The following is a 12,272-nucleotide window of genomic DNA, read 5'->3' as shown; positions in this document are numbered from 1 at the left end:
TTATTGCAATCGTAATATCTGTACTTCGGCGATAGATTATTTTTCGAGGTAACACGATTATCATCGATAATTTTCGATGATGTAATTGATTAATGTAATTGATAATTTCTGATTGATATATCAATGTAAATCCTGATATACGTCAGTAATTATATATATATATATATATGTGTGTGTGTGTGTGTGTGTGTGTGTGTGTATAGTTTAAAAATTATGTTTATATCTCTGCCTACAGATAAAATTCTCAAAAATAAAATTAAATTTTCAGATAAAGATAAAACCTATTTTGTACTGTTAAATAATGTTATCTGAGCAGACAATAAAATATATTTTTAGTTTGATATCAGATATTGAATGAAACAGTAAAATTCTTCAATAGAATTTTATTCTTATGTTCTTGTTAAAATTTTATTCTAAATACTATTCTAGAAGGCGAATTTGCTTCGTCATGACGATGACTGTATTACAAAGATAACGCATTAACTACACGCTTTCGTATTAAGGCAATCTGCATGACGCCTTGGATTAACAAGCGAAACTGAAATACACACATTTTTTTGCAACATTTTTTGCGATTTATTTAATATATTAAGTTACTGATCCTCATCTAGAAGAATAGACGATATGTAAACAAAAGTAATAACCAATAAATAAAAACAGACAAGCAAATATCTCAAATTTCATTAAAAAAGTAGAAGAAATTCCACATATATTATATAATTATTATTTTTTTTTTAAATCTAAAAATATATGTAATCTATTATTTTATAAAAATATATACATTATTTTTATATTATTCTAGAAAATCTCATAAAAAAAATTTAGTTATTATTTTAATAATTTAAAATTTACGCGTGCACAATATGAATTAAAAAATTAGAAATCGTTAATGTGTAGTAAGACTTTTTTATGACATAATGTGTAAAAAGGGTACATATACAAAAAAAAACCTACATACACAAAATAATATTATCTATTAACTGTTGCAAAAGAGAAAAAGAAACTTTAAAAAAATTATTTTGTAGAAAAAAATTAATGTCAGCTTTCTGTAAATTTATATATAATTTTTTTTTATTTTTACATGATTTAAAATATGAAAAATATAGAATTTTTAATCATGTTTTCATATTTAGTGCAATCATTTTACCATGTTGCTGTAACTCATTCTCTTCTGAATCCTTTGAATTTGACATTCCAGAGCACGAAAATAGCATACACGGCGTATGACTGCAGTTGGTACACTTGTCAGCGTGCGAGATAAAATCGCTAATGATGATCATATGTCGTGCTCGGTCGCCATTACACATTAACAGAGTCCTTCAACTGAGAACTTTTCAATGAGATATGAAACTATATGTATAAAACATTGCTATACATACATGTATATACACGGAGAAAATTTTATATTCAAAATTACTATGATATGTAGTAATTGTGGACCATTAGGGATCACTCTAAATTAAAGTGCTATGTAAAACTGTAAAAATTGCGTAAATTGATGTAATTTTTATAATTTTACATAACACTTTACTTTAGCATGATTCCTAATGGTCCACAGTTATTACATACCACAGTAATTTTTAATAAATTTTTCTCCGTGTACATATTTGTACGATATTCGTTTTTAACTTTACTATTATAAAAAATTTGATTTCTGTTTCACTTCAATATAAAACAAAAAATACAAGCTTTTTATCGATTATTTTATCTGACATATGATTATATTAATTAAAAATGTGAAATGTAATATAACTCAAACAAATTTAGTTCTTATTAAGATCAAAATCGATTCGTATATCAATTTTAGATTCTGAAGAAATCGATGATTTATGTGTCGTGCATTTGCGCAATAAACAATTTAAAGTAAAAACTAAATGATTTAATAATATAAAAAAGTATCTATATGTGTTTCAATTGTTTAATGAAATTATATTGATTAGAAACTTGATTAGAGATTTAGCAGAAACTATATAATTTCGAGACGTTTGTAAAATGTACATACTGTAACAAAATAGTATATATATATGCATTATATAACGTAATACGATGCACAAAAATTTTTTTACAAGACATTTAAAATTTCCCCAAAAAAAAACTATTGATAAAAATTATCGATAAAAACGAATTAATTATTTTACGAGCAAAATCCAATTCGTACAAAAATTGTAAGTAAAAAATATAAAAATTAATTTTTTTAAGATTATGGTACATCACACATGTGTGTATTTCTTATTTTTAAATAATTATTAACAATTTATTATACTATTAACCAACAGCTGATATCGATAAATCGATATTAAGCGGTAACAGTTTTAACAGTTGCAGTTCAGAGAGCGCTAATAGTAAAGAACAGCAAACAAAAATACAAGAATAATATAAATAAAAAGAATAATATAAATAAAAGTGAAAAATATAGATAAACTATTTATAAAATAAAAAAATAATGTATAAAAATTTTTAATTAATTTAACAGATAAATATTCAAATATAATATTAAATATAGTGAATCATCACAAATCGTATGCATCGATAAACATATACGATCAATCGTATAAACTAAAATATCTTCTCTCTCTTTTAATATTCCTTTAATTTTCAATTTATTTATAAAAAACCTTAGATAATTAATTTATGTACTAATATTGATATGATTAAAATTTTATATTGTATAGAAGAGATACAATAAGACATTATTGCTTGTATATTTATTTTTCACAGTCTCGCAATTTATTTATTTTTTTATGTTTTTTAAAAATGATATTTAAATTCTCCAAATAATATACAGTATATTATTCTGTATTAAAATATGTATTATATATGCTAAGAAGTTTTCTTGAGACATAATGTGCCTCTGTATTCTACAATTTTGCATGTGCATAAAAAATTGTAATGAATAAGAAATGTAGCCGGTAATTACGGTGAAAAAAAAAGGAGGAAGAGGGAACGAAACGTGACCAACGAAGATAGTAAGACTCGCAGCAACTATTAATAAAAAGTTCAGGATTCGGCTCTCACATTAAGTATGCAGTGGAAACTTGGGGAATACGCTTTCCTCATTTTTTTTCTTTTTTTTTTCGTCAACTTGTTTTTCCGCTCAGTGCATATTCAAGTGAGTTGATCTTCCACGAACGAATTGTCCGCGCAAGTACACTCGATACATATTTGATGAAAGAATCTATAGACCGTATAATTACGGCAATTCATGTTACAAGTTCATAAACTTTTCCGCCTATAACTGGAAGATAATGGTTCTAGCTTGCACGATCATTTGTGCATATTTCGAGAATATACTAAAATAGAATTTTGAGATACAAAATCTGCAAAAATTCTATTACCATAAATAATCGATCGATAATTCGCATTTGCGAATAGTTAGAAGATCCTTTATTAGATCCTCCGATCGTTTTATTGCTTGCAGTTTCGATCGCTGTATTTTTTTCATCTATTTTAATTTTATATATTTTAATTTGATTATTTTAATTTAATTATTTCAATTTAATTACGTTCAAAATGTCGCTTTGAAAAAATATTTTTGCAATATACATACATATAATACCGTCCGAATTGTTCGCCTAAATAGGAACATCAAATAAATGTCATACTATATTAAATTCAATAAAAACCTACACGAATATGAAAAAACTTATCGAATATATAAAATATTTCAAATGGATCTACGTTTGACAAGCGCATCGTTTAATTTTAATACCGATGTTTTATTCGAGTAAAAGTTTGCAAGTGACGTGCTTTCACCACTTATTTCCGTCAACGTGCAAAGAAAATGTGCGCATAGAGCGTATGGTTGAGAGTTGGAGAGCGACTAATAGGTACATCATTAGCAATTGTATGGTTTATCGTTACAATGGAGAAAATCAAAGGATGTCACTTCGAGCTCAGATGAACACGGATAAAACGTAGTGACTTCACGCTTTGCCGAGAACGCAACACGTTCAATATAAAAGTACGCTGATATATCGTTACACAGTTACTTTATTTTCGAACAGAAGTTCCAACGTTTTGTTGCAATCTCAACGTAGTAACGGTATATACATTATCAAGTTTGAACTTGTACAATATATTAAAAATTTAGGATTTTGCAAAAAATTCTGTTTGACACTTTTCTAAGAATCACGAAAAAATGGTACTTTTAATCTAAGCTCTAAGCGATTATATGAGATTTAGATTTTCTTTTGTGGAGGATTGTCTTATTGATTACACTCACGTGTTTCATTAAGAAAGATGATAATTAATGCCAAAGTGTTTGTGATTGTCGTACTGATAATCTGTGGTGTATATGCTCGTACCGTCGATGATCGAGAATCTTACAAAGGAACCAGTGATAAAAAATATGCTGGATCAATGCTGGCTGAGATCGCGAAGGAATTTATGCAAAGATCAACGACTACCAGTCAGGTAATCAAAATTAAACGTCATTATGCAACGATTCCAAACATTATAGTTATTTTCTATAATTGATAAATACTGAACAACATATATATAAACATATAAATATAGTAATATTGCTTCAATAATAATCAATAATAATAATCAATAATCAATAATATTATATATGTATGCATTACTGCTGCATCTAGACAATTTTACTTAAATATTATCTATTTCATTTAATTATTTTACCAGAATATTTAATGATAAAATTTAAAAAATTGATATTACTAGAGTTATATTAAAGTAATATAAAAATTATGAAAATAATCTTACAGGTGCTCAATCTAAATCTCTCAAATTTGCTACTTCTTTTGGTGCTCAAAGCGGTTGTATTTGGCGCCGGCTATCTAGGACAGCACGGCTACAAAGGACGTGAATTAGAAGATGGTAATTTCGACAATCATTAATGTCCGTCCGAAAATAATTCTCGATAATTACATTGACAAAAATTGACTGCATGAAAAAATAATTAATGTTTCGTCGCACTTTAAAAATTCAACGAAATAAAAATTCGGGGAATACAAACGTAAATATTTATAATTAAATTAATTATACATATATAATAATTAGGATTGTAATTTTTCTTTTAATTTCAGAAAATATTGTGTCGGAAGGTGAACTCGCACTAGCTCTTGGATATCTAATGGGTGATTCTTGTTTATATAGAGCAGCTTGTGAAGAACCACACATAGCGAAAGAATATCTCGGTGCTGCTGAAATGCTTTTGCAGACGATGAAATTGATGCCACAGTATGTACGAAGTATTAAAAAATAATTTGCAAGAATAAAAGCATATTTTAATAAGCTACATATTCTACATTAAAAAAAATTCTTAGCACGCTTTATATTTTATAAAAGTGCAAAAATTATTTAACATTAAAAATTAAAAACTCTTTAGATCGAAAATTATTTCGGCATTTGAATTATTCTCTCTGTACTATTATTCGCATACCGATTTTTCCCGATATGCTTTTATATCTAATTCTGATAAATTTATGGTTAATATATGAACTTTTTTAGACTAAGTTATATAAAAAAAATTGTTATGAATTTTAATGTATGGCTTATTTTTATTATTATTTTTTATTATAACTAAAATGATAATCATCTAATAAGCTTAGAATGCTTTAGTTTTATACAGATATTCTTGTTCGAAAATGGAAATAATATTATTATAATTAATAAAAAATAAAAATTATTTTTTAGAATTATATAATTGTGTGATTGAAAATTCAAAACACATTTTGATACATATAACAGTGCAAAAGAATTTTTATTTGTAAACATAATTTCAGAACAAAAAAAAATTTAAATATATTAATATATATAGTTTATTTACTTATGGTTTCTCGAGTGAGTTAAACATTAAGAAAAATTTTTCGATTAAAATTAGTATTTTTTGTAGAAAATAAATGACTTCTATTTATTATCTATTTAGAGTACATCACCTAACTTTATATAATATTATCTGAAGTCAATTGAAATAGATCGATTTGTTCGAAAATAGTATCAAACTCATATAATTCGAACAATTCAAAGTTTATAATTTTAACTATTCAAATTAATGGGTGCATATTTAATATAAAGTTAAATAGTAAATATAGTAGTTTAGTATAACATTCAGTATAATATTGAGTGCTTGGTAAGTGCTTGGCTATTCATAATTAGCGTAACTTTTGAATAGATGTATCGTGCTATTGGATGATGTACCTAATACTGCATTTTAAAGTTTTTAAATTATTTGAAAATTTCAAGTATGTCTACCAAATTGAAATAGCGAATATTACCGTATAATATTTGTATTTTCGCAGAAGCTTACCTGCAGAATCTAACTACGAGAAGATGATGGTTGAATTCCGAAAGGCGATTGAATATGGCAATATCGAGCGATGTCCACCAGAGTATAGCTGTAAAAAAGAAAACATAAATAATTTCTTGCAAAGCAAAAAAAGATAACGCAAACATTAATATCAATAATATTATAAAATATTATAATTATAATTCTTTTTCCATTTTCTTAGACTAAGTTACATATATAAAAAGTCACGTTATAAATTTTATTAATAAATAATATTTTCAAATTATTATAAAATTTTAAAAATTAACGTGTGGCTTATTTTTCATTATAACTGAAGTGATAATCATCAATAAGCTTAGAATGCTTTAGTTTTATACAGATATTCTTGTCCGAAAATGCAAATAATATTATTATTATTAATGAAAATATTATTATAATTAATGAAAAAATAAAAATAATTTTTTAGAATTATTTACATTTTTATATAATGATTTTAGTCCAACAGAAAATATAAGATTGTATCCAAAGAATAATAAAATTTTGTGCATGTCTCATTAATCATTGTTATTAATATGAAAAAGTAAAATTATTCTTATTTAAATTTCTTTTTAGAAGATACTGAATTAATGAATATATATTATAGTTAGTTTATTCGTTCCGTGCTGATATAGGGTAGTGTTTATCAAAATTATAAATGCATTTCTCATTGTCAGATAATTCTACAAAACTTTGAAACCCAATTATATATATATAACATTAATTATATTATAAATATATAGTATCACAAACATCTAAAATATATTTTATGCTTACTTAACAAAATATAATTACTTTCAGATAATTCTAATAATTTTACGAGTACTTAAAAAATATAATTACTTTCAGATAATTCTAATAATTTTTTTTATTCACCTATCAATCTGATGTAGATTGATAAATGAATAAAACATTAATTATTTTTTCATGCAGTCAATTTTTGTCAATGTAATTATCGAATATATTTTAGATGTTTGTGATACCATATATTTATTATATAATTATAGCATATAAATTTTTATGTGTAGTATATATAATTTTCTATACGTTCTATGAAAAAAACTTATGAAAAAAACAAATAAACACCGTTAAGAAAATTATGTTTCAAAGTATTTAAAAATTTCAAATATGTTTTAAAAAATTCGATCTCTATAATGCTGTTGTACACTTCAAAACACACATTTGATTGCAGTGCAGAAAGTTTTCAATTACATTTAGATCCTATTATATACTTTTACACACTCTCATATACAGGCTGTCCGGTAATTGGTGAAAAACCTGCTAATGGCAAATTCTTAAGATCATTTGGAGACGACTTTTCCTCAGCAAAAATGTTTTAATCGTCTATCGAGACGAGAATCTTGAAAAGGAAGAATAATACACCCTTTTTTATATTTCATCTCCGTATTGAAGTGGCAAATCAAATTTAATATTTCCCATACCATCTCTGAAAAATCATCTCTTTTAGCACATTTTCACAAGTTATTTATTAACAAAGACAACTTATACAAATAATTAATATGTTGTAAAGTCTTCCCAGACAATACATAGACGTCTAAAAAATGACTAAAAAGATGGCGGATTTTCGGCATGGACATCTTTTAGTCTGAGTGTATAGTCGATGAAAAGATGACTAAAAGATGCCTTATGTCCCGTTAAAAGTCATCTTGTAGAGTTAATTCATAAGATATTTAATTTTATAAAAGACGTTTAATTTTAGACATCTTTTAGTTATTTTTTAAAATTATATTTTAAATAACCCAGATAGCAACACACGACACTTTGACGTCAAAATATGGTCAGTTCAAAATTAAAATGCTTTGCAATTCCATTTAGAATTGATCATAACTAATAATATAATAAATTATATATATGTATTTAAGTTACGCAGAAATTTCAATTTTGTGCTTCAAATAGAGACAATATAATAAAACGGAATAACTTCCAATTTAGCGACCAGTTGCAAATAATAATCTATTTCATCATGTTCTAAATTTCTTGTTGTGATCGCTGAAGTGCTTTGTGGATTAATCTTTCAAACAGTTATGATTATTTCTTGTGTTTTGCATTCTTAATCCAATATTAAAGTTAATATATTACCTCCCGATAAAAAATTTCTTATGTATAGTTATGCAGAATTGAATATAATTATATAGGATTTTCTACACAGTTGTGTAAAAATATGTATAATTATATTGTATAGTTTTGTCTGGTATTATATATAAAAATTTTTTACCGGGCTTTTAAAAGAGTGTCATTATTATCGGTGCGCAAATACTTGTAAATGTATATATGAGTGACAGTGCAAAGATATGAACATTAAAATCAGAAAGCGTGATAATAATAATATAATATAATATATCTCGAAACTACAAGATATATTTATTTTTTCAGCTATTCTCTCTATTTTAATGTACAATATTTTTATATAAGGTTAAAATATCTTATCTTTTAATAATATAAATAAAGAATAAGAAAAAAAAAATATATATATATATATAATATATGTACCCCGTAGAAAATTTATTATGTATAATCATATATGATATGTGACCATATAAAATTATATAGAAATATATAAAATTTTATATAAGTTATGTTTAATTATATATAATAATATATGACTTATTGTATAATTATATATAATTTTATATTAATGTTGGCTAGATGTCAGTCAACGATAATACAAAATTATGCATACTATACATAACTATACATAACTTATACAGAATTTTATATATTTCTATATACTTTTATATTGTTATATATAATTATATATAAGAAATTTTTTACCGGGTATGTAAAGTTACATATAAATAAAATTAAAAAAAATAATTTTAAATATATAAATTTCTCAATAAACATATAGATCATCAGTAAAGTAACTTCAAATATATTTTTCTTTTTTTATTTATTTAATAAATTTAAAAAATTAAGCCCATATAAAAAGAGCGCACTTCCCGCGCACCGTTTGCTAAAAACGTGATATGAGATCGAGATCTCGCTATTGCGTCTTGTGTCTTGTTCATATCTGTTTGTCGATCTCTGTCACTAGGTGACGTTGCATGTACGGTTTTACCCAACCTATCCTAACAATCGCGCTGACGCTGACGACTGCACCGCCACCCGCCACTGAGTACCGAGTTTGGTCGAGTCGTTTGATTTTCGCCTATTCACGTCGTAGACGTGTAAACAATTTTTCGTATCACAGCTAATTACGTTGCTCTGTATATCTTTTTCGAGAAATGAGTTCGATAGGCACAGGAGTGAGTATACTGCGTATTACACGAGATATGATTGTAAAATGTAATGTTAATGTGACTGACATTAGAACTTAACCTTATTTCTTACAGTATGATCTGTCCGCTTCGCAATTTTCGCCAGACGGACGCGTATTTCAAGTGGAATATGCTCACAAAGCCGTAGAAAATGGAGGGTGAGTGTTACATTTATTTTATAAATAAATTCTCATGAAAAAATCGATTTAAATAGTATTTCCACTCAATTTAAATAGTACCACATGAGAATTAATATTATAACAGTATAAATCTGTTTTGTATAGAATACTTGATTAAACAATCATAAAAGTAAAGAATACACGTGTATCTGTGTCTCATTTATGTACAAATGTAATTGCAATCTTGTTGCAGAACGGTTATTGGCTTACGAGGGAAGGACAGTGTAGTATTTGCTATAGAAAAGATAGTGACATCAAAACTCTTCGAACCAGGTGCTAATAAACGAATATTCAATATAGATGAACACGTTGGTATGGCAGTCTCTGGTATAATATCGGATGCGAGACAAATTGCAGAGACTGCAAGATCAGAAGCTGCAAGTTATAAGGCACAGTACGGTGTCGGTATTCCACTGAAGTATTTAAATGAAAGGGTATCTATGTACATGCACGCATATACTTTGTATTCTGCTGTTCGTCCTTATGGTTGCTCCGTTCTACTCAGCGCTTATGAAACCGATGGTCCAGCATTGTATATGATAGATCCATCGGGAGTATCGTATGGTTACTATGGCTGTGCAGTAGGTAAGTAAAATACTGATAATGACAATTATTATATAATTTCGGAACAAAATTTTTTGGAAGAAAAAATTTATACTCTATATATTTATATCATTTCACAGGTAAAGCAAAACAGTCGGCAAAAACAGAAATTGAAAAGTTAAAGTTACCAGAGATGTCATCTAAGGATTTAGTTAAGGAAGCTGCTCGTATTATTTATCTCGTCCATGATGAGTTGAAAGATAAACAGTTTGAATTGGAGATGAGTTGGGTTGGCGCCCATACAAATGGAAGGCACGAACGTGTACCAATCGATATAAAAACTGAGGCCGAAACGAAAGCACGACAAGCAATGGCAGAAGATTCGGACAGTGATACCGAAGATATGTAAAATGACGTTAGAAATACTGCCATTAAAATTCTTTGTATTGTAAAACGATAAAATTAAATATTAATATACAAATATATATATATGCACCGATTCAAAATTTTAACAATGAGTGAAATAAATAAAGTCTTTTGTTTAAGAAAACACCATTGATATGTTTGCGTGTTATTTGAAAATTTTATATAGTAAAATTAATATATATTTTATATAGTAAAAATAATCACACAAAAAGTCAGAGTTTTATGCATGAGTTCCAACTCGTTTTCTATTTAATATGTAGAAAATGAATTTATTTAACATTCAAATTTTTTAGCTAGCCAACTGTCTCGTTACCATTTAAATACTTTTATATCCGATCATTATATTGTAATAACATATAATGAAAAGAAAGCTCGATTTAATTATGAAACGTGAGCCAGGTATTTATTGCAATCAGTCTACAATTGATAACGAATGCAGGGATTGATTTTTTCTAACGAAGGAATTATCTTCCACACATAACAAGATTAATGTTGAAAAAGCTATACTGCAAAAACTAAAATTATATAAAACGCACAAATTTCTGTCATATGTGAGAAAATTTATTTAGCATTTTTTATATAAGTTTAATACGTAGATTTAATCGTTGCATCACAATAATCCTCACCAAATCGTATTCCTATAATAAATGTAATTATCGAATACGAGAATTTTGCAATAATAATAGTTTGCTCGCAATAGTTAGATAATAACGGATGCTGCGCATAAAATATAATAATTTATTATTTTCAATGAAGGATTTATTTCTGATTTGAAGTCAATTATGAAGTTCACGAACGAGAATTAATTATGAGTATCTGTATGCTAATTTTTAAATAGAAGAATTTTTTAAGCAAAAACTATTTGAGATAAGAAATCTAACTTAAAATGATGACTAGACTTCTCTTTTTTTTAATTGCTATTAATCATTTTGTCAAATTCTTAAGTATTTATCGCGTTGAAAATAAGATTATTGTGATAATACAATATTAATATTTAGTGTATCTTGTAAATTTTTCCATTATTTTTTGAGACTTTAATTTGTCATTATATATGGTTTTTATAAGAAAGAAAGGGAAAATATTCCAAAAAAATGATAACTTTCTTCGATAAATTGCAAAATAAAATCAGAGAATACACAACTATATTTTTCTGTATAAAATGGCAATTATCTTGAAAGATGATACCGTAACTTGATTTCGTAACTTAAGCAAGTATTAGAGAACCAGATAGAACTTTATCTTCAGAGAGAGAGAGAGAGAGAGAGAGAGAGAGAGAGAGAGAGAGAGAAAGAGAGAGAGAAAGACAGATAGACAAATCATGATTATCCTGCCTGAAGATATCGAGTTGTAACAAAATGTAATTGAAAAATACAAATGCAAAGAAGTATTTTATGGACTTTAAATAAAAAATTCCATCCACAGTTGGTCGAAATATCGAAGATTATATGGTGGTTTTATCAACATTAAATAATACACAGATAAAGTGAAGTATCAAATCTTTCCTATTATCACCTTTAATCAATTTTAAGATATATGTTTTATAAAGAAATGTTTCAAATAAAG

General features: G+C 26.3%; 3 protein-coding genes across 3 annotated transcripts in view; 2 read left to right on the top strand and 1 right to left on the bottom strand.

The window, feature by feature from the left end:
- LOC140668636 (uncharacterized) overlaps nt 1-6,354 on the bottom strand; it is a 123,776-nt gene extending 117,422 nt beyond the window's left edge. Inside the window, exon 1 of the mRNA XM_072897833.1 lies at nt 6,269-6,354. The gene's annotated coding sequence lies outside the window, so the exon portion shown is untranslated. The remainder of the gene's footprint in view (nt 1-6,268) is intronic.
- Nucleotides 3,783-6,405, top strand: LOC140668643 (uncharacterized). The gene is made up of 4 exons (XM_072897846.1): nt 3,783-4,413; nt 4,725-4,836; nt 5,046-5,199; nt 6,261-6,405. The coding sequence occupies exons 1-4, from the start codon at nt 4,240-4,242 to the stop codon at nt 6,403-6,405; spliced, it is 585 nt and encodes a 194-aa protein (XP_072753947.1). The 5' UTR covers nt 3,783-4,239.
- A 2,984-nt stretch (nt 6,406-9,389) lies between these two features.
- Prosalpha7 (proteasome alpha7 subunit) lies at nt 9,390-10,842 on the top strand. The gene is made up of 4 exons (XM_072898253.1): nt 9,390-9,549; nt 9,637-9,719; nt 9,934-10,325; nt 10,424-10,842. Exons 1-4 carry the CDS (start codon nt 9,529-9,531, stop codon nt 10,690-10,692), a joined length of 765 nt encoding a protein of 254 aa, XP_072754354.1. The 5' UTR covers nt 9,390-9,528; the 3' UTR covers nt 10,693-10,842.
- The last annotated feature ends 1,430 nt before the right edge of the window (nt 10,843-12,272 follow it).

The sequence above is a fragment of the Anoplolepis gracilipes genome, chromosome 8 (assembly GCF_047496725.1).
Source record: "Anoplolepis gracilipes chromosome 8, ASM4749672v1, whole genome shotgun sequence".
In the NCBI taxonomy this organism is placed as follows: Eukaryota; Metazoa; Arthropoda; class Insecta; order Hymenoptera; family Formicidae; genus Anoplolepis; species Anoplolepis gracilipes.
Note: the sequence above shows the minus strand (reverse complement) of the source record. Positions and strands in the feature narration are given on the sequence as shown.

Bases quoted from the DNA above. Each gene is read 5' to 3' on its own strand.
- LOC140668643 (XM_072897846.1), top strand. From the start codon at position 4,240: ATGATAATTAATGCCAAAGTGTTTGTGATTGTCGTACTGATAATCTGT. The intron at 4,414-4,724 runs GTAATCAAAATT...ATAATCTTACAG, and splicing joins GATCAACGACTACCAGTCAG to GTGCTCAATCTAAATCTCTC. The intron at 4,837-5,045 runs GTAATTTCGACA...TTTTAATTTCAG, and splicing joins AGGACGTGAATTAGAAGATG to AAAATATTGTGTCGGAAGGT.
- Prosalpha7 (XM_072898253.1), top strand. From the start codon at position 9,529: ATGAGTTCGATAGGCACAGGA. The intron at 9,550-9,636 runs GTGAGTATACTG...TATTTCTTACAG, and splicing joins TGAGTTCGATAGGCACAGGA to TATGATCTGTCCGCTTCGCA. The intron at 9,720-9,933 runs GTGAGTGTTACA...ATCTTGTTGCAG, and splicing joins AAAGCCGTAGAAAATGGAGG to AACGGTTATTGGCTTACGAG.